This window comes from Nipponia nippon, unplaced genomic scaffold (assembly GCF_047370975.1).
Source record: "Nipponia nippon isolate SJK-2023a ecotype South Korea unplaced genomic scaffold, ASM4737097v1 scaffold_11, whole genome shotgun sequence".
Lineage (NCBI taxonomy): Eukaryota > Metazoa > Chordata > Aves > Pelecaniformes > Threskiornithidae > Nipponia > Nipponia nippon.
The window spans coordinates 3,801,535-3,828,595 of NW_028262302.1; the positions used below are offsets into that span (position 1 = coordinate 3,801,535).

Below are 27,061 nucleotides of genomic sequence, written 5' to 3' on the forward strand. Positions count from 1 at the left end.
GGAAAGGACTCGTCCCTGGGTGCGCTGCAGTTCTTTCAGAAATCATAGGTGTCTCCTGTCATATACTTCAGATTGTAAAAATCCTGATGGGTGTGGGGAAAGCGTGCCAGGGTCTCCTGGGTCCCCAGCTGGCTACGAGGCCAGAGACAACAAACAGAAGGGATGGAGTTTGCAGAGTGAAGGACGGGAGGTGGTTAATTTTGCCTAGTATTTCTCTCTTTGTGTTCTTGGAGAAGAGGTGGCACACCTACATACACTCCTCTCGGTGGAGATACAGGGAAGTTCGTTGCTTTGGATATACAGAGATGTGGGAGAAAAGAAGTGACTAACGTACAGCGATAGTTATCGTGGGCGAGGTGGGCAGCTATTGCCGTGGAGGTAGAAGCCCATGGGGAAGCTCAGAAGTTATTAACTGACTCACAATATAACCTGCGTAACATCCTTCCAGGCCACGGAGAGTGACTAAATCTGGATCTCTCAATATGAAGAACTGCTACTGCCAGGCAAATACAACCTTAACTTCATTGGAGCAGCACATCACCTCACTGAGACCCACAGCGCTTTTCTACTGCTCCTTCACCAGGCCCAGACCTCAGAAGCAAGCCTGTGCTGTACAAGCGAGCTCACCTTCACCCCAAAGATACTGCCCACGCTTACCTGCAGGCCACAACCGACTATTTCATGGCTCGAGGACCCCTGCCAGACCTTCCTGTGCATGTGTGTATCCGAAGCGAAGCTTAGCAGTCCCTCATAGCAAGGGGACAGCTGGGACAGCTTGCTCCAGTAAGCGTGATTTGTATTCAGTACACCTTACGTAGCACAACTAACGGCAATTGGCAAACTAACAGAAAAGTACTGATACTCAAAGCCAAAAAACCTACCCCAACCCTGCACAAGTTGCAGCATATCCCTTTAGTCCTTTCTCGTGTCCACTCTCAGTGGTTGCTGTCAGCTTTAGGGGACCAAGTTAAGTCTGATTAATTCAAAGCATACCACAGAACGTGAAACTGGGGAAGAAACAGGGTCTGGTGGGGCGGTGGCTATTCACAGGGCCCTCTGTCCTCTGGAGCCCAAGGGGGAAGGTGGGAGGGAGGCGGCGAGCCGCAAGGGACGCCTTGCCAGGATGCGAAGCTCCTGGGCAGCGGCGTGGGTGCGGGGTTGCCAGGCGGGAACGCAGTTCCTGCGGCAGGGAACGGCAACGGTCGAACCCCCGGCCCCGCAGGCCCACCCGCGCCCGGGCCACCTGCCGGAGAGGCGGGCAGGTGCGAAGCCCTCCTAACTCTGCCTGACCGCGATGGAGCCTCTCAGTGACGAGCGGCCCCGTGAGTGCCCCGGGACGGGGAAGGGGGCGCGGGAAGCCCTCGCTCCCCGCCTGGCGCCTCAGGTCCCCCACGGCCGCGGAGCGGCGCCTCCCCCGCGCCGCTCCCGGCGGACGACAATTCCCAGAATGCCCCGCGCGCGGGTAACGCGGCCCGCTGGCGGGGCTCGGCCAATGGGAGGGCGCGGAGGGCGCCGGGCGGGGTAGGCTGCGCAGGCGGGGAGGGGCGGGGCGGAGGGGCCGGCGGCAGCGGCGGAGCGGCGGCGGGAAGGGCTGTGCCGGGGCTCGGCGGCGGCGGGGACGATGCCGGTCCATTCCCGGGAGAAGAAGGAGAACAACCACGATGAGATGGAGGTGGACTACGGGGAGAACGAGGGCAGCAGCTCGGAGGAGGAGGAGACCGAGAGCTCGTCCGTGTCCGAGGAGGGGGACAGCTCAGGTACCGCGGCCGCCCGCAGGGCAGCGCCTCTGAGGGGGCGCCGCGGCCGTTCCCTCGGCGCCCGGCGCTCTGCCCCGGGGCAGAGACCGGTCCCGCCCCCCCGCTCCGGTGGCTGCCGGTGCCCACCCCCGCCGTGACCCCGCCTCCCCGCCGCTCCGGCCCGGCCCAGCCCGTGCTCCGGCCCCGCGGCTCCTCTTCGGGCCGCCGGCCGCGGGGGAGGGACGCGGCCGGGCGCATGGGCACGGAAGCCCCGCTTCGCCCCCAGCCGCCGGCTCCGGAGCCGGCTGGCACCCGGGCTCGGCGGGCCGGGCCGGGCCGCGCCGCGCCGCTCCGCTCCCTGTGGGTGCTGTGGGTTGTGCCCTGCTGGGCTGGAGCGCATGGCCCCCAGGGGTGCTCACTGAGGTCTGCGCGTAAAGGCTTGGCACACATACGTACGTACATACGTGGGCATGCATGCACACAAAATACAGGCATACATGTGTGCACACATATATACATATGTATTTCCTTGTATGTAAAATAGTGAATTTCAATTAGACGTTTTGAGGCCTGTCTTTGAAGGGGCATTGGAAGCCCTGTCAGTACCATTTCCCTCTTTTGCAAAGCATTTCAACCTCTGCTCTGTTGAAGGTCCTTTCCTTTTTCCGTAGCTTCTTCTGGACTGTAGATTTTGAATGATATTAGTAGGTGAAGTCCATCTTTAAAAGGATTACTTTTTCTATGCTCAATTTCCACTGTGTTAGAAAAAGTTTATTATCTGATCAAACTTCCCTTGTAATTACAAGGGCTGAATTATAAAATGGTCACTTACTGGGAAATATACTGATCATCAGATGCATACACTGCTGCTCTGGAATCACGGGGCTCCATAAAAGTAAGTAAGCTCCATAAGCAGGATCTTTGTCACTAGAAGGGCTAGCTGAAAAACAGTAGCTGTGTTCAGAGCTAGCAGTGGTCCTGATATGTGTTTCTGGCAGCTTAAGTGATTTAGAGTGGTCTGCTGGGATTCTGTCACATGCCTGTACTAGCACATTGACTTGTGGCATGAGTGTTGGGCTTGGCACAGTGGAAGGAGTAGGATATCATAAACTAGACAAATTAGACAGTTGTGAAATTATATTTTTACGTACGTTGGCTTGTGATTGGTTTATCTGTTAAAGTCCTCAATGTACAGTTAATTCTTCATTTTTGTTGTTAAAAGATGTGGAAGATCTTGAATGTTAAATCCTATGGCTTTTATATTCACACTGACTGATGCAGTTCAGGGAAAGCCCTGCTATGGTGGTTCCATGTGGGCTCATGGAGCTTGCCCTCATCTGGGCTGTGCATGGGCTAGCAAGGTGCTGGATCCCCGCAGGTGTGGTACAGAGACAGCCAAGCTGACTCTGTAGAAGTAGAGTGAAGACTCTACTAGTGCTGGGAAAGTGTGGCTGCCATACCGGGAGAGAGTATAGTTGCTCCCTTAGACCTTGATCTGAGTTAATGCTCACTCTGCACCAGAGTTGATCCCCCAGTAGAGGCCTTGGTTAATCCACAAATCCAGGTAATCTGTCCATAGTTTATGCAGAGCTTCCTGTGGTGTGTTTTGTTTTTTTTTTTTTCTCACCTTTTTCCCCTTCTTCTCCCCCATCACCCCATACCTTTGAGCTGGCAAGTATTGCTGATTGAATCCCATTTTACAAGTTAGGCTGCTGGTCCATGGCTGTCCACCTGTATCGAATTGCTGGCTGCCACTGTCCTGCCTCTCATCCTTAGCCACCCTTCCTGGTACACTGTGCTTTCCTGTCCCCTTTCTTGCACTGACTTCAATGCTTGTTGGGCCTTTGTATGCTAAGCTGTCAGAAAAATAACCCATTAAAAAGGTAGCTAGTGAAAACATATTAGTGAAGAGTCTGATATGTAAATGTGAGGCACTGGGGACTATGTAAACCACTGGTTAGATAGATAGACTGCAGCTCAATAGCACCAGAAATCATAAATTGCAATTTTGTGAGAATATGTAAACACCTCCAACTTAAATCAGTTAACTGGACACCTGCACGTTTTTGTGAATTTGGGACTAAAGATTTGCACGGGTTTAGACAAGAGGTCTCCTGGAGGAGGGAGTTCTTTAGTTCTGGGCTGTTTACTCATCTGAGGGAAGATCTTGCCTCTCTTGTCTAATGCAATGCTACACAGGAGATCTCTTCAATCAGTGAACTGTGAACCACAGTTCCCATCCAGGTATGGGCTTGAAAGAGGCAGCAAAATTATTATAAACATAGTGATTTTATTTGTGTCTGTATTAGCAACTGATTTGGCAAAATAAGAATAGAGAATAGGTAGTTCTGAGTAGATAGTGCTGAGGCCCCTACATCTCCAAAGTAGTTAGGGTTTATTTCAGATTACGTAGCCTGAAATGAGTATGTTTGTTTGGAAGCTGCCCGAAGGACAAGTCATTGTTTCAAACCCTTGTGTTCTCCCTAGACGTTGGAACGCATTTGACAAGTACCTGGAATGAAGCTTTGGGTTTAACTTGATAGGAAAAGAACTTGGTTTGTGTTCACCAAAACTGCTGCAAACCGACGCAGTGCTTGATAAGCTGGACCAGTCATGGGACTGGCTTCAAAGCTATGCTGTACTGAAACTTGAACATGCGCACAGCTTTTATAAACAGTTGGGCTGTTGTAGGTGGAGAGTTTATTGATAGAATTACAGATGTGCTACTGAGGAAGGCTCATCGGTCTTTGCTTACCCCTGTTCTCTCAAAGTGATTCTGTTGAAAAGTAAGGCCGGAAAAATGTGCTTAAACTGTCTTGGATTGTTTTGATGAAACCTAAACCAGGCAGCATCTGTGTGTGCTGGTGGTTATGCTGGAAAAAAGATGAACTTGAGTGAGGGTACCAAGGCAAGCAGCCGGAGGTAATCATGTTTTAAGTTGGAAAAGGCTGGATCAATGGGCCGACGCCAGCTGTATGAGTTCAGCAAGGCTCAGTGCCGGGTCCTGCACTTTGGTCACAACAACCCCATGCAATGCTACAGGCTTGGGGAGGAGTGGCTGGAGAGCTGCCTGGCGGAAAAGGACCTGGGGGTGTTGGTTGACAGCTGCCTGAACATGAGCCAGCAGTGTGCTCAGGTGGCCAAGAGGGCCAATGGCATCCTGGTCTGTATCAGGAATAGTGTGGCCAGCAGGACCAGGGAGGTGACAGTGCCCCTGTACTCGGCACTGGTGAGGCCGCACCTTGAGTACTGTGTTCAGTTTTGGGCCCCTCACTACAAGAAGGACATCGAGGTGCTGGAGCGTGTCCAAAGAAGGGCAACGAAGTTGGTGAAGGGTTTAGAGAACAAGTCTCATGAGGAGTGGCTGAGGGAACTGGGGTTGTTTAGTCTGGAGAAGAGGAGACTGAGGGGAGACCTTTTGCTCTCTATAAGTACCTGAAAGGAGGTTGTAGCAAGGTGGGGGTCGGTCTCTTCTGCCACATAACAAGTGATAGGACGAGAGGAAATGGCCTCAAGCCGTGCCAGGGCGGGTTTAGATTAGATATTAGGAAAAATTTCTTCACTGAAAGGGTAGTCAGGCATTGGAACAGGCTGCTCAGGGCAGTGGTTGAGTTTCCATCCCTGGAGGTATTTGAAAGATGTGTAGATGTGGTGCTTAGGGACATGGTTTAGTGGTGGACTTGGCAGTGCTAGGTTAATGGTTGGACTTGATGATCTTGAAGGTCTTTTCCAACTTAAACGATTCTATAATTCTATGAAAAGCATATCTGATTATGTCCTTGTTTGCACAGGAACCTGCTCTGTTCCTTTCAGATGTGACTTACAAAAGCATGTTTCAGTTCATTATCAGAATTGTACATGGACTTAAAAGGGAATACTGTATTTCAGATGAGAAATTCATTGAGATGGCTTTTCAAGAAGTTCTGATATATGAAGTTTGTTACTCCCTCAGGGGAAACAGAAAGACAGTAAAGGAGGAATATACAAGCTTATTGGGCAGTAGGTGGGTGAGACACAGGGTTGTGAAGGACTCCTTGATGAGGTCTAGGAGCAGCACTGCGACGATAACCACTACTTAATTAGCCCATCTTAGCCTTCCAGTTTGTTTTGTAGCTAGATGCCATCTGGGAATGCCCTTTCTTCACCTCTTACTCAAGCTAATCTGTATGTCTAAAAAAATGTCGTTTTCTGTGTGAGGAAGGGAGCTTGGTATAACAGATGTAAACTTAATTATTTCTCTCCTCCAACTCCCTGGCTCAGGTGAAGAGAGAATTGTCTCTGTTAGTTCTAGCTTTGAAGTTTGCTCTTTTTCAAAACTTTCCTTTGCTCCCATTTGTAGTTATGCTAATTGATATTTTTAAAGAAAACTTTGATGTTTACATGTCCTCAAAGACACTTTGGTTGATTTTTATTGAAGGGAAATAATTCTGTTGTCTTGCCCTTGTCTTGGTTTCTTCTGGGATTAGGGAGGAGGAAGGAGGAATTGTGTTTTAAGCGAATGTAGTCTGAATGTTTCTTTAAAACAATACAAGAAGCTCTCCAGATAATTTCCGTTGCATTCCACAGAGAAATGCTTTAAGGGAGCACTTAAAAAGCGATGATTACAGGAAATTACATGCTTGTCTCAGTGTCTTGACAAATATGAACGTACTCCATGGAAGCATATTGCTCCTACAGACATAAGATGATTAGCACCACAAGAAAAAAGTCATAATTAAAATTATCAACAATAAGAAAAAAATATTTTGAAGGAAAGGATTTTTTTTGGTTAAGTTTGTCATTTGCTTTACTTGCATTCAGCCACCTTTTTTTTTTTTTCCAGTAGATGCCTGAGAATACGGAAGGTGCGGTTAGAAGAAGCATAGCTTGTCCTTGAGAGCTGGCACTGTTTCTATCCCGTTCTTTTTGACGCTATGTATTTAGTGTAGGGTTTTTTATTGACGAGGATATAAAATAGCATATTAGGGATGAACAGAAAAGCCACAAGTTATGCTCACCATCCCAGATGAGAATTTGGCCATTTTTTTAGAGCACTTTATATGGGCCACAGCTTATTAAAAAAAACTATTTTAGGCACTGTTACATTATAAGTACTATGAGGTTTTTTGTCTTTAAACCAGGCTGCCCTAGTTATTGAGTTGGACTGCTTGAACATAGTAGGAAAAGAATGACTGTGATTTTGAAAGTGTTTAAAAATACCCTAAATATTTTGTGCAGTATGAAACTTTATGGGAAATCTGAAGTTTTGAGATAGGATGGGCCTATTAGCAAGCATTTTAATATGAAATGAAGAATCTTCTGTCTCCTGATGTAAATTTTCAGCTGGAAAGCCATGAGATTTGATCCTAAAACCTCTTATTTTTTCAGTACTGCGTATTCTCCAATCTGTATGTTGTTTAAAGCCATGGGGAAGAAGTTCCATAACTGGGGAATTAAAGACATTTCAGGACTCTGAAAATCTTTGTTGTTTTATGAATCTTACTGCAGGCAGAGTAAAGGTGAAACAATTGAAGAGTGACTTAGGATGAGAATTGCCATTCAGCATGAATGATAGGTAGAATGTAGTCTTATAGGCAGAAAGGCAAAGGGTTTTGACTGTATACGTAGCTGAGACTGGAGAGAGCTATGTGTTATTTTAATATCTACAAGAGAGTCAGCTGTGTCCTCAGATACCAATGCATTATAGTTTCCTTGCAACACAAGTTTAAAATGTAAGATACAGTCCCCTTCCCCTCCAACAATGGGTGTTGCACTGATCCTCAGCCAGGGTTACAGTTCGAATCCACTTTCTTTGATTTGTAGACCCTGAACATATGCACACAATAAAATCCATGTTAATTTAAGGGAAAGCTTCTGAGCGAATTCCTTACTAAGACATCCGTAGAACCAAAAGCATAGCTGAACACACCTGAAACATGTATTTGAGTTTGAGAATGAAGTGGGAGAACTGTCGGGATCCCAGTACTTGTTCCTGTCTGGCTTCACGGGTAGGTGCTTTCAAATTTTAAAGAAGCTTTACTTTTATAACTCTTGAAGTAATATGACTGCCACATTCCTTAAATCTGGCCAAGTTGAAAGTTGCCCAATCAATTTTGGCTTGAGTATTATGCTGGACAGCCAAATAAAACTTTGCTCTTTAATCTGATTTTCAGCCTTATTCTGGGATTCAGGATCTGCCTTACTTTTGAGAACAATATTTAAAAATAAAATAGTATCTCCTAACAGCCTGATACTCTCCCCCCTCCCCCCCGCCCCAGCGTGCTAAGCATTCAATGTATTTTTCTGAAGTTCTGTCTTTAAATTTTCTTGCTCTGCTTTCAAATACTTCAGGTTATGTCACGTTTTAAAACTTTGTACACGCTGTCTTTTTTGCTTGTACTAACTGTAATGTGACGAACTGCAGTAGGGCTTTAATTTGGACTCGTAGGTACCATTGTAATACAGATTAATACTGCTCCACTGCCTGCTAGTTTTCATATCCAGGCGGAGAGGGCTAGTGTAGTTTTTAGTCTTAAAAGCTTGTGATGATTTCAGGAAGAAGCTATGTGCAGAAAACTTCATACATTGAGAGGTTTGAGTGGAAGATCTGAGTTAATCAGATCCTCCTAAGTAGCTGTGCTGGCCCTGAAGCTACTCCTTTCACCTCATCACCTTTGCAGATTGCCATACTCTTCTGCAAAACAATAAGGATGAAGACTTGCATGCTGCTCTCTGTAGTTGGTGTAGGAGACGGCATAAAGCAGTTAAACACGTCTGTTGGAAAAATGTGAGTGAGGAAGAAGCAAAAGGCTCAGAGTTGTTTATGGTCTAGAAGAGTGAGTCCAGGTTGTCTCTGTTTGGTTCCAGATCCTGCTTTGCCTTTCTGTCAGGAGTTAGGATTTTTCTGGACAGAGTACCTGCTTAGATGGATATGGCCTCCTTAGGACAGCCCCTTCTCTCAAATGTCTGGCCTGTTTGCGCCAGTTCAGCCCCAGTTCCTGACTGCATGGCCATCCCTTCTTCTGCGTGTCTTCTCCTACTGGTTGATAATTGGTCAGTTGTACCATAACTGTAGACAGCTAATTCCTGGAGATACCGCTGCTATAAAACAGTTTCAGGACATCTCTAACTTCTGAATATGGCTTAACAAAGCCTTTCTTTTTCTTCTGGGAAGGGTGGGAAAGAGTCAAGAGTTTTGGAGCTTAGTTTTTCTGTTTTCTAGTCTAAGAAAAGGCAGTGGAGGTAACAGATGATGTTTAGTAACATCAGATGTCTCTATGAAAAGTGGCAAAATTTTTGGCCAAACGTGCGTATTTCTTGTACTTTACAGTTCTGCTCACTAGGTAAATTAAGAAAAAAATCAGGAATATAAATTAAAACAAAAACTGTGGAAAGAGTATAATGTTAATTGCTCTTGTTGCATAAAAGTTTATAAAATTAAGTTTCTGCAAAATTTTAGACTTTGGAGTTGAGAAGTGTTCCATTAGAAATGTAGTAATTTTAAATGGTTATTAAGATGAACTACAGATATTTCTATGTTAATATTTCAGCTTCAAAGAACTCTCCGAATTGAACAGGACGAAACCTGTTTTCAAAACCAAGTGTTACTTTACTTTTAAATGGATATTAATAAAACAAAACCTTGAATTTTGTAAGACAAATGTAACATTGAACTGTGCTTGGTTTCCAGGGATTGCTTTTGCTCATATTAACTCAGGATACACTTGAATTTTCAGTGGTGGTAATTACTCTTCATGCTTAGTGGTGCCTTTTGTCTGGTGTGATATACAATGTTTAGTTTTCCTGTTTCATGCGTTCTTAGGTACACCTTGTATTATCAGTCATGAAATTTAACCTCTTGAAGTCTTACAGTGATGTTGTTTCCTGTTTTGAGGAAGAAATATTGCTGTTCATGGGGTTTCTTCTAGAATTAGATCTAAGTTTCTTACTCTGCAGTTTATATGGCAAGTGATTTCTCATATTCTGCCATAAGATAATAATAATATAATGGATAATCTATTCATTGCTAAAATTCAGGCTTCCTTCAAATTCACTAGAAACAAAATATCCGGTTTATTTGGTTATACATTACATTGTTCAAAATAAATTCCCTTTTTTTTTTTTATTCTTAGAAATGGATGATGAGGACTGTGAAAGAAGAAGAATGGAGTGTTTAGATGAAATGTCCAATCTTGAAAAGCAATTTACAGACCTTAAAGATCAGTAAGTATTTTAATGTTTTAAGTGCCTCATTTGAGGATCCATTCCATGAGAATATTGTGTGCAGCTGGTGTTTCTCATCTTTCATATATGTGGATGCTACTTTTGGAGAAGAATAAGGATTGGGAGTTCTGAAATTATTTGGAGGCAGTTGCTCCAGAATACTTTTATGTATGTATTTATTTATTTTCTGTTTTGCTGTAAGAATGGTTTTGAAATGTTGTTGCTGTGCAGGGCTGGTGTGGGTCTATTGCATCAAAATCCTTAGTAGAACAAAGGAATTGTGATTTTAGGGAAATTTGTGATTTTATTTATTTATTTATTTACTCAAGATCTTTCTCATCCTTTTCTATATGTGGGACAGACCCAAGCACTGTCTTTGCTAAGTAAGAAAATAGGGTTTTTTTGCAGGGTATCACAGCAGTTTTTGTAGTTGGTACCAATGAAAGTTTCTTGCAGTTACTGCAAAACAGTATATTTAGTATATAATACTAAAAAAAATGAAAATACTGTTGGCCCTCTGTCTGTAGTTTGCCATAACATTTACATCAGTCGTAAAGACGTAAGTGGAAGAGACAAAATTATTCAAAAGTGAATCTCATTTGTATTAGAGCCAGTCTTTTGTATGTATTTTAAGTTGGCTTTTTTTTTTTTTTCCACACATGCCCAGACAAACTAGATGCATCTGTTCCAATTTAAATTGGTGGTAATTTGGCAACTAACTTAATCAGGTACCTGACAAGTGAAACTTTGAGGAGACGTTGTCTATTCTTGGGCATATGTTCTAATTGAAAATCTAGTCAGTTGTCATTACATTTCAGATGCGTGTTTATATTGAGAGATAGTTCTTTCTACTACAGAACCGTGACGTACAACTTGCTTTGCCTAACAGGGCACTGTGAGGCCTATCTAATAGGGTCTGGAAACAATTGCCCAACAAGCAATTTCTTGCTCCAGTTTCTAGAGAAGACTGTTTGTCCTGCTGTTCTTCTTTGGGCTGAGCATGGAGCAACCTGGGAAATGGAGCCAACTGATGAGTATCGGAGCCAGTTGGTACTGACTGGTTTGGTATTTGGAAAACTGCCAGCTTTTGAGTTCAGTCCTACTCTTCCATCTGTTGGACAGCTTGGATGACTGAAAACAATTTGTGTAAACAAACCTTTAAGGAGTGAATATGGAGGAGGGTGGTCTTGGGAGGAAGGAAACAAGTATTTCAGGGGGTTTAGGGATTGTGAATGGTGTTTGGGAGGTGGTAAGGCTGTGGTATATGAGGAGGAAGGCATTGTGTAGTAGACACTGGTTAGCTGAGAGATTGGGGTGTTTGTATGGGCTGGAAGAACTGTGATGGTGGGAATACTGAGAAAGGAGCATTACAATGATAGAAGAAGGATTATAGGGAGGAGCAGCCGTGAGTAGAGAGGTGATAAAGGGAAAGAAGAAAAAGATGCATAAACAATGGGATGTTTAGTCACAACCAATAGCAGAGATGATGAAGTGATTCTGTCTACCTCCTCTTCCTTTTCAGGGAAACTGAATTTGGATACTATGAGATAAGTAAGATTTACAGGTTGATAGCAGTTATCCATTTTAGGCAAATCACTGAAAGTACTGGATAAACAGTTGTAGTCTATCAACGGCTACGTGGTACCAAGTGCTGGCAGCACTTAGTCCATAACCACTTGCTCTGATGTAGCTGGAACTTGGTGCTGTGTAATCAAATGTTAGTGACCCACCCAGTCATGTGCGCTGTGCACCCATGCTTATGTTCTAGCTAAATAATTCTGCTGTAGCTTTATGCTAACTATTGTGTGCATAGCGTGCTCATCAAGGATTGAGCCCAGCAAATTGGGTTTTAATCAGCTGCAGGCTATGTCAGTTGACTGCAGGACAGATTGTGTGCATCATACTCTAGCAGTTTGCAGGTAAGAAGGAGGGGAGTGATCACTGACAATTGCTGGGTTAGGTACACACGCTTGAAGTATGGAGTTGTCATCCAAGTAAAATGATAGCAGGCTGGTGGCAAATGAACAGGAAGTATTTCTCAAGGAGCTCTTGATGTGTCAGTATACATGAACTTTCTCTTGTCTGTTTCATTACTTAACCTAGACACTTTAAACAAGTAAAAAAGCAGCGTCCCTGTCCCAAAGACATCTGTTATATCTGTGTAAACAGATATAACAAAGATGTTTATCTGCGTAAACAGATAACACCTGATGTGTTCTTAACACGTACGACAGAGTTTGTACACATTTGCCTTAATTCTACAGCTTTTGATTGTGGGGCGCGAGGTGAAAAATGAGAACAGGAAAAGCTGGTTATATTGATGATTCTACCACTGAACACTGTATTTAAGTTACCAGTTACAAAGAGTGGAGCTTTATTGTGATTGAAATACTTGTAATTGATATTACATTAAATTTTTCAAAATGCAAGCAGATTTCTTCATTGTCTGTCAGTAAATAGGAGCTTTTATAGAAGGAATGAATTTTAGGTAAAATGAAAGTATTTTAAATACACTTCCTTTTGGCATGAATGGAAAATGTCAGTTACAAATTACCCTGTGATATTTGTGATAGGGCGCAATATGTGGATTTTCATGGGAGATGAAATTAGGGTTGCTTCAATAAGAGCCTGCCTCACTTTTTCCTTGATTTATGGTAGGGTGGGAGCAGATATGTGAACACGACAGTGAATGGGAGTTTCTATCCACAAAATGTCTATCTTTCTCTCCCATGATGTAAACCATATTGTTCTTATGTATTGTAGTATCCTTTCCTGTCCTCTTCCGTGTTGATTCACCTCTTACTCCATCTCTAATCCTATGAACAGCTGTGCAGGTTTTTTTTTTCTTCCTTAGAGATGGAGATACATTTAATTTTATCTTTACTTTCTATACTTCTGATTGTCTGCATGTGTTTTCCAGAAAGGTTTAACAGACATGAGGAATATTGTTCAAAAAGAAAATATGTATTGGAAAATTCAAATGGTAACAAATCTTAACTTTGCTTCAGTGGGTGTTCCATAACATTAACAAAGAGTTGCAGGATAGTTCTTTTAAAAATATTTCTTCTAACTTGTATTTGCTTTTAAATAAAATACATATTTTTAATTTCTATTATTTTAAGACTTTACAAAGAAAGATTAAGCCAAGTGGATGCAAAACTACAAGAGGTCATAGCCGGAAAAGCACCTGAATATTTAGAACCATTGGCAGCTTTACAAGAAAATATGCAAATCCGAACCAAGGTGGCAGGTAGGCATGTAAAATGAGTATTGCTGTTTCAACAGTATGAACTTGCTATGCATTTTAAGGTTGATCTTGTTTTTTCTTTAGAATTGTTAAAGGAGTGTGTTTTAAAGTTAGAAATATTGTGGCATAGTTTTAAATGTAAAATATTGTTCAAGTCAAAATGAATAGGTTGCTTACCTCTTTGCACAAGTTGCCTGATAACATCGCACTAAAAATATGGCTTTTATATGTTTCATTTAATGGCTGTCTGTCTGTGTGTAGTGAGCACAAAATTACAGTAATAATTATTAGTCAGAAGATTTAGGATCAAGTCTGCACATTGTAGTCACTGTTGAAATGAAGAGATATGTAGGTGCTATCTCATTTAGTGTTTGCCAGGTCATCTGTTGATGATCATGTTTTTCCTGCTCTTCTAGTCTGTGCCTCTTCTTCTGTTCCATCTGGGGAAGGAGGAAAACTCTTGTCCTTAGCAGCTTTTATCTAAGCTACATTTTAATTATTAAAACTAATGTTTAGACAGGCTTTTATGCTCATAGAAGAAGCAGGCAAGAACTTTTATCTTCTTCCGGGATACAACCATATAGTCATATGGAACAGTGGTATTATAGGAAGACAAAGTTCTCTACTTTGCTGTTGTAAATTCTTTTCATGTTATAGCTCGACCCCTTTATTCAGCTGTTGAAGGGTTACCTAACACAGGCTGTCAGAGAGCCAAAAGGCAGACAGTCATGATCTCTCTAGCCAGAGAAGCTATGCCAGTGTCTTTTCTAAGAAATTCAGCAGAAGCACGGTGCAGGCAAACTAGAAAAGGGCAAGCCTGCTATACTTTTCATCGTACTAGTGCTACTCAGTATGTCTTCCTTGGTACTTTTGACTTTAGGCTACGAAGAGGATTTGAAATCTTTTGGTCTATTGTGTTTCTCTCCCTCCTGGTCTTCTCCATAACGCTTCTCCTCAGCTGGTGACACAGAATTTCTGAGTTTTAAGATCTTAACCCAAACTTACTTGACTAGTCCTAAGTAGCCCACTTGGGCTTTGCAGAAGGTTCGCAGGTGAACTTGCAGAAGGTTTGATATAAAAGCAACCTTGATCCAGGCTTTTGATTTTCAGTTTTAAATGTGGCTGGCTGTCATTGCTTTCATGTAGGGTATGGATAGTCAGAATATTAGAGATTCTCCTGATTTGTCTTCAGCAGCACTGAAGATCCACGTTCCAATGTAAAAAGAGCCAAGGGTAAAAACTACAAAGTTTCCTTGAAGTTGAGACTAGAAATCAGGCTTGTTTTTTTCTGTCCTTTTGTCCTCAGCTGAATGAGATTGATAAAATTATTCCAGAGAAAGCAGGAAACTGCAGAACAGGCTTATTTGCTCTTACTGTTTGAGAGGCTTGACAGAAGTGGGTAGTAGCAGGGCTTGAGCTCTAGCAGGTAACCCCCAAGGACCTACTTCTACCTGAGAGAGAGGAGGGAGGGATAGAAAAAAAAAAAACAATGGATATAATAACTATGGATATAATTGCATCCGTGGTAGGAAAGAAGCTTGTATTCCTCTGCTCTCTAAGGCACTGAGCACTATTCACACAAAATGTGGATCTTGACTATTTCAGCAAGTCAGGAATACAACTGTTTCTTCTAGACATATTCATACTTACACTGCTCAATTTCAGGCAAATAAGCAGTGATTATAAATTGGTAGACCTAGATATGCCAGTCAGCCATAAATATTTAAAAAAAAAAAAGTCAGCATAACATACTGATATAAGAAAAGAACGTTGTGAATTCTAGATCAAAAGTGACTTCACAGCGGAAAGATGATAGACATAATACTTTGCGGTTTGTTTTTCAGAGGAATTGGCAGTAACAGTATTGTTCCTCTTGTACTGTATTAATTTATAGTCAACTGCATTCTAAGGGAAGTTGGTTTTGGGAATTCTTCAGTTGCTAGACAGCACCAGTGCGTGTGCAAACTTAACTCCTCAACATGGTAATCTGGAACAACTTAAGTATTTTTTTGTTGAATGCATTGAATATATTAAATGAAATTCTATCTATACTTGCCAGATATTACATTTCAGATACCTTTCAGATTTTTTTCAGCTGTCTGTTTAGTGTAAACATTTTCAGAAACCTATAAGAAATGCTCCTAATACTCAGAAGCAGTATCCTTTGTATTGCAAGGTGGCTATTCCTAAGAATGGAACAGAGTCTTGTTAATTGATGTGATTTATTAAGGCCATGCATTATAAAGTAAGCCTTATTGCAAATATTAATTTGTAAAAGTTTGTTCTTTCATTCAGTTTTCTAGCTATTTAAAACCCCCAAAACATTATTTAAAACTCCAATTAGAAAATAGAAGAGGCCATTTAGTACTTCATGGATTTGAAAACTAAGGATATCCAGGATAATTTGATCAGAAATATGAAATAGACCTATTTTGTAAAGTTAGCATGACCACTGGTGTATTTTGTTGACTGATAGGGGAAAAGTTAAAATAGCATTTATTTTTCCTCAGGTCTTCAGAATTAAGCGATTACTTGTTCTTATTTTTGCTCTCTAAAGCAGCCAGCCACTGTAAGTGCCTAATATAATATATCTGTATTTTCCAGTACGTACATGTTTTGGGACTTGCAGGCAGTCTTAAAAGAGAATTCTGAAATCAGATATTAGCTAAAGAAAGTAATACTACTGTAATTTGTCTGATTACAGGTATCTATAGAGAGCTTTGTCTGGAATCTGTGAAGAACAAGTATGAATGTGAAATTCAAGCCTCTCGACAGCACTGTGAGGTTGTGCCAGCTATTTTACATCGATAGCTAATCTCATCTAACTTGACTGTGTGTTATGCTTTCCAAGTTCGGTGCATGTTTTTATTATTGCTGTTATTCGCTATTTGAATGCAATTGCCTTGTGATACTTAAGCCCACATAAGAGGTTATTCAAAGCATATAAAATTAGCTTTATATTAGTTTGGCTTTGCATATAAGTATAGCTAAGGTTTCTTATTTTACATTAACAGGTTCTTGTTAATAGAGTCCCACATGATTTTTTTAGCTTTGTTATAAAAAGATTACCAAGAACAGTAACTAAAATATCTGACATAATTTTAGCAAAAAGCACCTTACATTTTAACAACAGCAACAATAATAATAATAATGATGATGATTATGATGTCTTTTTAAGATGCTTTGGACAGCTAGTGATAGAGTTGTCATTTCATAAGCAGTTACAGGAAAAATATATTTCTCTCCTTGAACATAAACATTCCTGTTTAAGCATCTAAGTACTGGATACTATAGTACAAAGACTCCAGTACACATATGTCCAGTGCTGTTACCTAGCTGCTTGTATCCTGAGGTTTGAATCATAGTACTCCTCAGCTCCCCGTTACAGCTCCTTAAAGCTGTTTTCTTCTGAGTGGTTCACCATATTCCTGAAGTCCGTGGCTCCTACCATACCAATAAAGCAAGAATGTTCATGTATACTTTTTAAAAAAATTTCTGTTTTCTTCATGCCTTGGGAAAGAACAAGGTATAACGAACGACTACTCATTACTGTCTTCGCTCCTGTGAATACTCCTGAGGTTGGACAGAATCCTGTAAGACTTGCAGGGTTTCTCATCCGTGATTGAATGATCTCAGAACAGATTGAATGTCTCAGAACAGATAACACTCATTTGGCGTTTCAGGTATATGTAAGAGGCTTCCGCCTTTTCAATTCCACTGGGAGGTTTTTTTTTTATAACTAGGGTTTGAAAAATATGTGGAAGGAGATCTTTGGAATTTAAATACTTTGTAACTTGAAGGGAATGGTAAACATGACAGCCATTTAGTAGAACAGGGTTCTTTATTTTCATCTATTCCTCCACTGTTTTGCTTCGCTCCAGCACACTGGCTTGAACATTGGTAAAGGTAAGTTTCTGTTAGTATGCTGTGCTATGGGCAGGAGCAGTTCAGGTGCAGACATCTGCTGACTTGGCTCTAGGGACTGGAGCAAATAGCTAGACACGGTGACTTGTGCTGCTTAAGTTGTTTTTTCAATGAGTAAGTCCAAGCCCTCTATTTTCCAGAATTGTTAAAGATGGTGCTCAGTGAAAATGAACTTTAAAATGTAACAATCAGCTGTATTTCCTACTTGTGTTTTAGGAAATGTGCAAGCTTATGAAAGAACAGTAAATTTATTTCCTTCAGGCTTGGAACTCAGCTTAATTCCAAGTCACTGGTTTAGAGAGTTTACTGTTTTTCGATGCTGCCTTTAAAAGGGTGACTGATCTATATAGATACTGTGTAATTTTGATATCAGTCCGATGTGGTGGACAGTAATTGAGAGCAGTTCACTACAAAGTTGATTTTCTCATTCTGATACACTTAGAGGTGGAAGAGAGTGTAGACTGCACCAAATGCTGTAGAAAGTTTACATCAGAGTGTGTTTTTGTTTGTCTTTGTATATAAAAAGTGCTAATGATACACCTAACATTGAAAGCATTATGTTAGTTTGTTTAGATCAGAAATTGCCTTTTAAAAGGATGAACTAGCTAACTTTTCTAAAGCAGTGCTTTAAAAGTGTTTCTCATGGCTTCAAGGTAGACAATTTTGCTTTCACAACTGTCTAGATTATTTTATGTGCTCAATAAATTCTTTCTTCTGTGGGAAGGTGTTTTTCAGATCTATGAAAATAGACAATTATAAATACCGTGGTAACAGATGATAATTCTCTATAAATGACTGCAGGTTTATTAATATTGGAGTCAGCTTAATAAAAAGCTTTCCATGAAAACACTAGCTTTTTCTGATTTGTAATGAAAGCTGTTATAGAGGTCACTACTTTACAGTTATTAATTGTGAATAAATATTTGCTATCCAAAAGGAAAATACTGTATTTGTGTCAAAATACAAACAGTATTCTGGAGATCTGGCTGCATGCTTTTATATACTTAGTTATTCTCGGTACTGATATTTGATAACTATATTTACCCTTATGCCAAGTGAGCGAGCTGTCTTTAAGGAGCTAGGATCTCATGCTAAGAAAGTGGATAGAGGGAAATGTCATATGCTTTATGGCTTCTGAAAAATTTTCACCTAAAGCTACTCTTACCTTCCACTGAGGCTTTAAATTGCTGTCATATATATTTAGATGATAGAACTTAGTCATGTAAAAATGTGTAATTTGTTGCTTTTTTAGAGTGAAAAGCTTCTGTTGTATGATACTGTACAAAGTGAACTAGAAGAGAAGATTAGAAGACTTGAAGAAGACAGGCATAGCATTGACATTACCTCAGGTGGTTGGAAATTTAAAGTTGTTGGGGTTTTTTTGTTTGTTTATTGTTTGGTGTTGCTTTTTTGTTTGGTTTTGTGGTTTGTTTGTTTGTTTTTTTAATCTTCTGGTAGCTACTGATTAGTTGACTGTACACATAGCATGTCTGGTGAGTTTCAGGTTATCCAGTAGAATGTTATTCAGCTGTAGACTTTGGGGGGGTGTGTGTGTTTGAATTTAAGCTTAAAACAAACTTTGGTCTGGTAATTGTCAGCATTCCTTGTGTGTTTTGAGAGTATTAATCCACGACTACATAATCTTGTAACATCTTCATTCTGTTCAGAAACAACATCTCACCAGAAGATGTGTTATTTTTCATTTTTGGACAATGTTTTCTGCTGTAAAAAGAGCTAAACATGTAAATGTTTCTGATTCATAGCATGTTCTTATTATGTCTTTTCAGAATTATGGAATGATGAGCTACAGTCCAGGAAGAAAAGGAAGGATCCATTTAGTCCAGATAAGAAGAAACCCGTTGTTGTATCAGATATCCTTTTACTGAAATCGTTGTTCTTTCTGCTAGTGTTTACTGGTTTATAGCTAGTCTTATTACGTATGTCATTAATAACAAGTTGAAGTGATAATGTATTCTCAAAATTGATTTTTGCATGGCAGATTAGAGAAACCATGTTGACACATCCCATTATCAAAATTGAAATTAAGATTCTCTTATGTAACTACTAGTTTCATATAAAGAATATTTCTAAAAGTTGTTTTTTATAACTCTTCAAAAAATAGAGCTACAAGGCAAAAGTGGAAAAAAGCTAGGCATTATGTTTGCAAAGTATAACTTGACTTGTGTAACTTCTCCTGTATAGCTTTGCTTCTCATACTGGGACATCTTTACCTCAATTTATTACTGCTTAACAATTCCATAGACTTTAGAACCCTCTGATTAAAAGTTTAAAATTCCAAGAATTGAGACGGTTGGGGGGTGTGTGTGTTTGTGGGTTTGGGGTTCCTGTAGAGCGAGTATAGTATTTAAGAATTTTGCATTGATGACTTACTCATAGCTGTTGACAAGCATGCAGTGCAGCTGAAACTTTTTAAGGTATAACACCTAAGAGATGGTATCATCTTTCTCCGGAAAAAGAAGGAGATGCCTTTGCAAACTGAGTGTCTCTCTACTTCTACCCCCAGCCTAACAATTTTATAGGATAGAGATGTGATGGCTTAGAAGTTGCCAGAATCATGGAGACTACCTAAAAGAGACCAGCTTCTAAGTATTGACATTATATGGTATAAAGGCCATTTTTTTATTGCTAAGCTGCTGCAAAAAATCCTGCTACTTTCACAAGTTTTTGTAGCATTGGGAGAAGATGAGAAGGAAAAAGTTTCTGAAAAAACTGTCATCATTGGGACACCCTCCTTCAGGATGATTGATTTACTGGAACACATCCCAGATGGATGATTTGTCCTAATAACGGCTGTTCTTCCATTAGGATATGTCATAAATTCAGTTTAGTAGAGATGTTTTTTACCTAGTGCTTAAAAGCCAGGTGGTATTAATCAATGCAAGTACAGGTGTCTTCATTAGTTTCTTAACTCCTTTTAGCAATTTTAGTGCCAGGTTGTGTGAAAGTGTATTTTCTATAGCTCTCAGTCATCCTTGTCTTTAGGATGTCCATATAAATAGCATCAGATTCTGTGAATTATGAGCTACCTTGCCATTTTAGAATACATTCCAACCAGAAAATACTAACATGGTATTCGGTCTAAAACCCCAGCGATTTCAGGCAATTCATAAGGCTGAAAATCCTTTCAGTTGTGAAGTAAGTGAATATGAGCTTTTTGCTTCTGATTTTAAAATAGTTGTGAACTTGTCAATTTGTACAGATCTGTGTAAAGCAAATACCTAGAGATTTTACATGGCTTTTGATTTGTAATTCTTTGCTATTTAGAGGAAAACAAATTTGAAAATAGCTAAAGATTCTTAAAATTTCAAAAGGTATCTAAGTTAAAGCTTTCATATCCCATTTTAGGAGATTTAGATTTTAAACATTCATAGCACCTTTTTCTAAATTTGTTTTTCAGAGATGAAATGGGGAGAAACAAAGTAAAAACTGAAGACTCTTGCTAGGGAATAGCTGTGCTATATGGAGTTTTATTTTGAAGTTCACGTATTGTTCTAATACACAATTTTTATGTGTACAGTTCATAGTTCAAGGAAGGGGCTTTGCCTTTCTACTTCCTGTTTTTTAGATATTTGGCATTCAGAGATGTGGTGCTGTCTACACTTTTCTTTCAAAGAAATATGATGTAGAATATTGTAAAAATAATGATTTTATTAAAGCTGATGCTAGTGTAGGTGCTGATTTGCAGTGGTATATTGAAATTGCAGTGAATTTTAATTGTAATTTGTAGTATTGCAACGAGAATGATTTTTGGAACTCTTAGGGATGGAATGGTTGTATCACAATTGTTTATCTTATCTTCATGTTGAACTCCAATAGTGTGAATATCTACATACTATTACTTACCTCTTTTTTTAATAATTTTTGAAGCGTACTTCTAGGTTGCATAATTCAAAGATGAATTTATTTTTGCTGAGCTTTCACTTCATGTAGGTATTTTTTGTGTGAAAGATTGGCAGAACAGAGCTATTAATATCTTTCTACAAACATTAGGGTATTTTTATTATTGCTGTTTAAAAGAGTTTTCCCTAACTTTTCCACGCCCCTATATAGTTTATATGTTACAAGACCTTGATATACTTGAAGACTGGACAACAATAAGGAAGGTAAGATGAAAGGATGAATGCCAGTGGTTGTGGGTTTTGTTTGGCTTCTCATCTAGTCCTTTTGACTCTTAAAAATATGTAAATGCATTTCTTACATAATCAAAACTCTAGATAGATTTTTATTTCTTCGGTAGCCAGCTAATCATCCCAGTTCAAGCTATATTATTGCTACTTTTTCCTGATTCTACCCAAATCGTGCAGACAAATCCAATAAAGTGGTGGAAGAAGTTACCTCTAAAATGAGTAGTCCATAATTTTCCATGATAAAGTGAGCCTAAAGCCTATGTCAAGAGGATCTGCTTTCTCATAGTCTAGCATAATTGGGTAGAAACTATGACAGGATCATTTGATAGGATTTTGTTTTAAATTAAGATTTTTTTAATATATATCTCATGGCATGTTTTCACTTAGTAAATAGTTTATTTTATGACGATCTCTATGCTTTGACCTCTCCTTATGCTTTCTTTTTTTTTTTTTTAATAAAAGTGAAGTACTGTGTTTTTCCCAGATTATAAAAGCATCAGGGTTTACAGGAAGACAAATTTCCTTGACCAATTGATGTATTTGAAAAAATAAATCCATCTTTTAAGTGCAGAGTGCCCTTCTCAGATCTTTGTCATATCATTAAAGTAACTTGCTGAAAAGGAACGCTATCCTTGCCTTGCACCTGCAGTCAGAAAATTTCTCCATGTACCCTAGTGCTTCTCAGCTTATGGAATAGCAAACTTAATGCAAATTTAAAAACTTGGTGGGAAATGGCTTTGAGTCAGCTTCCATCCTGCTTTATACTTGTATGTATTTCCTAAACAAGAAGTAAGATGTGATGCCTATGTGAAAACTTGTCTGACTTTTCCTGTCGTATTAGAGGAACAGACACAAAATAGCTTTCCCTCACTTTCCTGTAGTGTAACATGATTTTAAATAGCAACAAACCCAGAATCTGCTGGGGATTTTACCTTTTCTGGAAATAATTTAAAAAAACCAAAAAGCAAGCAAGCAACCCAGCCCAAAAAACTCTTAGAGGTTTTTTTGTAAACGTACTTTAATACTGCATGTGATCTAGAGTTCGCTTGAGAGAAAATTTGTGAGCTTATAAGCATAACATGTAAATCAAAAGAGTAGGTTGTTCATATAGCATTTTGTTTTTCAGAATGAGTTAATGTCATTTTGTATTTTCTTGACAGAATTACATAACAGCAATTTTGAGGGTTTAATTTGGAAAACCTGCTGAGTTATTTGAAATCAAAACTTACTAAAGAACATGATTTTTTTTTTCACCCTCAAAATGCTGGTTTTAGTTACCGAGTCACCATTGAATACCCTTTTATTTTAGATTTGTTCTGATTGTGGTTTTTGCATATAAAAACAAGTATCTTGATCTACACTGCACATAACTTCGTAATTAAGGCTGGCAGTTAAGAAAAAAGACTATGCTTGCTTTCTAACTTCATTTTCTTTTGTGTTTCAAGGCAGTGGCTACACTGGGGCCACACAGAGTAAAGCCAGAACGTAAGTAAACATTGTCTGGTTTCACAAGACAGAACTTGCTGTGTGCAACGATGCAAACTGCATCTAGGCAGATCATATTTATTTTAGCCCTGGTGTATAGCGATGGAGGATGGTTTGAAGTAGCTGGAAGATGTGGCTTTTGTCTTTCACCTCTCTCAGGTGCTGATACTTGTAGCTCAATTGCTGATGATTGTGTTGACACCGAATTCTAGAAAATTATCAACAAAAATTTAGATTCTCAAAGTGGGTTACACCAATTAATATTAGCAAGCTATACCAGTGTTTTCACAAGATGAGGCAGGAAACTGAGAACATCTGGATCTTAGGGGTGCATTCTAAAGGATGCTCACATTCACTGGAAGCTACAACCCTGAAAAAGCAGAGCTATGGGAAAGAAGTGGTAACTGATATTTGGTACTGAGGTGAGAAGCACATTAATACTAGGTAAAATTGAATACTTGGAGGTGGTGAGTAAGGAGGAAAAGGGAGAGGAGGCAAGCAGGTGGTGTATTTCTTTAGCAATGTATTACTACTTGCACGTTGTGGTAACGTGCTGGTGAAGAGGTTTCAGGTTCTGCCTTTTGAAGTCTTCTCTATATTGCATTACTCGATTTGTGAAAATTCATATTACAGATATGAAGGTTGTGGGGAAGATAGCTTCTATCTGAAAATGGAAATAAAACTTTTAATTTATCTGACTGGAAATAAAAAGGTATCTTGCTTCCAATTTTCTTGCATTCTTGCAATTATTAAGAGAGACGTTACTTTTGATAATGGAAAAAATGTGTATTCTATGTAAATAACTTGATGAAAGTGTATTTAAACATCTAACTGACTTCTGCCAAGTCAATATTAAATGACTTCTATTGATCATTTTAGCACCTGTCAAATTAGAAAAGCATCTACATAGTGCTAGATCTGAAGAAGGAAGACTCTATTATGATGGAGAGTGGTATGGACGTGGACAGACGATATGCATTGATAAGAAAGATGAATGTCCTACAAGGTAAAGATTACTCAGTTTATGCATCTCTGTACATTCATATTAAGCAATAGATAGGATGATGACATTGAAGAATAAGTTTATTTGGAAATACTGCCACTTCAGTAACATTTCTTAGTTCACTTTGGAAGACCCATTATCAAAGAAGGTTAAGCGCTGGACTTCTGAGAGAGGCTAGTAAAGGTTGGACTTCACTGAAGGTAATGAGGTGTTTGGCAAGTTAGGATCTCACTAACAAATTAAGCTCTTACTAGTTTCTGAATAGCCTTTGAGTAAGTTTGGTGTTTTTTTTTTTTTTTTTACTATCTTGGGATTTTGTTGCTGTGAGAATTTGATCTGTTGGCCCACCCAAAAATACTTCATTACAGAAAAACACTTTATACTGTTAAAGATAAGCTTTGTTTTCAGTTGATTAGTACTCTGAAAGAAAAGAGTTGGAACTTTTTTGTAATGGTATTTCCTTCTCTTAACAAAGATCCTACCTGGGAATGGTCTAAATATTACAGTGCAAATTTGGTTGAATGTTTAAGATATCGAAGTGTATTTTCTCTGTATGGATAATATTTGTAAATTTGTAAAAGGTGGGTATATTTAAAACAAGATTTAAAATTAAATTTATATCTTACCTTTTACTGAATGGGGCAAATCAATCTAAGCACAGTGTTGATTAAATATGCACAACTACACAGGAAAATTAACTTCATATAACAGTAGTTTACTGTAAAACTGGCTGTTTCTTTTCTTCCCTGTGTATGGTGAAGGGGAACAGATTTTGCTGCTTTTGGTGTTTGTTCAGGGCTGAAACAGGAAGGTATTTTAGTAAACTATATATTCTTTCTGAAATTTAAAAGATTCTGAATTAGTTTAGCAGAACATAGCAGTTATACTGGGCCAAAAAAAGATCTTGGTATCCAGTGTCTGACAAAAGCTGATGCTTAGCAGGGCAAGCATACAGTGGAACTTTCCCAGCCTTTCAAGATTTCAGCAACTTTTAAGGATGAGGAGTTTCCTGAGGGAGTTTTGTCACACTAAACATGTGATAGGTCTTTCTTCCATTAACTGTTTTAATCTCTGGTTTTGAGCCTTTTTTTGTCATCAATTTTATTTGATTTTTTTTTTCCCTAGGTGGTATGGGGAGAGGGTTATGTTCACCATTTGTATTAAGGTTTACCACAACGAGCATAAAAACAGGGTTCATGTAAGAATGATTCAGTTAATCAGGCTTTGACTTTTTAGTTCTTATGGTCTTGGTATAATGACAGTTGAATACTTTTTCTGCTTTAAATCTTGGGCTTCAATCTGTGCAACTTTTTCCAAATACTTTGAATACAAAGTAATTTCTGGGTACGTTTTCCAACAGATCTGTTTTTTACCATGGGTAGTCTATTGTGTTTTCTATGGGTGACTGTTCTTTTAAACAATTCAAATATTTGTACATGTTGAGGGTTTTCTCATAGGAGAAGAAAATAGATAGATGGCTGAAAAATTAATTACGTTCACTAAAGACACATGCAGTTACCAAAGAATTCTGTTTAAAACTATCCTTACCGTGGAGCCACTGTCTTTTGGGCCTAAAATTTACAACTAATGCATATTTTCATTTACTGTCCGGAAATACAGCTGCAGTTTTGAGGTTATTTATTAGCTTATAAGGTTTCTAAATTCATCTTGTTTTTCTTCCCCTGACTCTTCTTCCCTCATTTTCTCTAGTGCCATAATTACAACAATTAACCATGATGAAGTTTGGTTTAAAAGACCGGATGGAAGCAAGTCCAAGCTGTATATTTCTCAGCTACAGAAAGGAAAATATTCAATAAAGCATAACCACAACTGACAGTTGCTAACCAGATAAGAAACAAGTGGTATTGCCATGCTTGATGTGCCATGGGTTGAAAGTTGTATTTAATAGTGTTTTGTATTCCTTATAAATCTACAGCAGTATCTGATGTGTATTTGTAGTGCTGTATGTAAACTTCATATGGATGGCCTTCAGAAACCTGAGGATGTTAAATCATGTTGACAAGACATTTTACCTCTAAACTGGGTCCAGTGCCTAAGATATGAAGTATGCTCTTCAAGTATAATGGCTCAGAACTTCTCATATTTGTAAAATGAGAAAAAAAAAAAAAGAGAAAAAAAAAAAAGAGGTGGTTTTGTTTTGGTTTTTTTTTCCCATTGGTGACCAGTTGGTGTGATAAAAATGTTAAACCATAATTACCAGCAACTCACTTTGTTTTCAGTGAACATGTCATGCTTCTCTTGTGGATGTAAATTTAGCCTGTTCAGCTGTTGCTTTTGAATAGATTGTAACATGCATAAGCATTCTTTTATCCCAAGTGGACTGATTTATTAAAATTATTGCCCTCGACAGCTCTGCTAGTACTGACTGTGTTATATTTTGTAAGGTTTACTATATTGCTTGTAATGAGACAAAGCCAACGTTTTGAGCTACATTTTTTGAGGAGCAGTTTTCTAGTTTAGGACCCTATTCTATAGTAAAAAAATCATTGGTGATTTTTTTTTTTTCTTCTTCCCCACATTGCCAGCAAAATTTATGCATAAAGTAGACAGTGTTGCTCCAACCTGTGTTCTATGTAGCCCACAAAGAATGACTTCGGCGATGGTGGTGTAAATACTGTTGCATGCTCTGCTTGTTTTGTCCACAGTTGTTTGAAATAATATGAATCTTCTTTTCAAAAGGAAAATTTTTCCCCAGAAATCACATATCTGGGAAAATTTACACTGGCTTTTTCACCAAACACTATTTTCCAAATCTCTGTACCCTACTTCATCTTGTTGTACACCAGAATTATTTCATGCAGCTTAGAAAGCTGAATTCCTCTTAAATCTTACTGTTTAAACCACAGAGAAAAGTCCTAAATCCTTGATGTTATTGTGATGTGCTTGGAGCATCTAGAATGATAGATGGGATTGCTGAAGAATTATTAATGCGTTGGTTATGTGCACTTTAATCTCCACTTACGATGATTCTTTTTGGAGAAAGAAAGCATCCATTTGCTTTAAATGATCACCGCAAATAAGTATTTTTATTGTAACATATAAATGTTGTATTCCTATATTAATTGTCTCTTCTAGTGTAGAATGGTAACTACTTTCCAAATGCCAAATCAGTTTCTGCTGAGTGATGCTTTTCTACAATTGTATGACATTATTAATCAAATGTACATAAAGTATCAATTGACATGTTGGCTTTTAACAATATGAACTGTATGTATACAGTTGTTTGATAAACTTTTGTAATAAAATATTCGTATTTTTTAACTTAGTGTATAAATAAATGATCTGTGGTAGTGGA

General features: G+C 39.1%; 1 protein-coding gene across 1 annotated transcript; it reads left to right on the forward strand.

The window, feature by feature from the left end:
- The first annotated feature begins 1,544 nt into the window (after nucleotides 1–1,544).
- BRMS1L (BRMS1 like transcriptional repressor) lies at nucleotides 1,545–27,061 on the forward strand. The gene is made up of 10 exons (XM_087747214.1): nucleotides 1,545–1,757; nucleotides 9,848–9,938; nucleotides 13,061–13,188; nucleotides 15,890–15,969; nucleotides 18,362–18,458; nucleotides 18,897–18,980; nucleotides 21,169–21,233; nucleotides 22,703–22,742; nucleotides 23,622–23,748; nucleotides 25,456–27,061. The coding sequence occupies exons 1-10, from the start codon at nucleotides 1,622–1,624 to the stop codon at nucleotides 25,577–25,579; spliced, it is 972 nt and encodes a 323-aa protein (XP_087603340.1). The 5' UTR covers nucleotides 1,545–1,621; the 3' UTR covers nucleotides 25,580–27,061.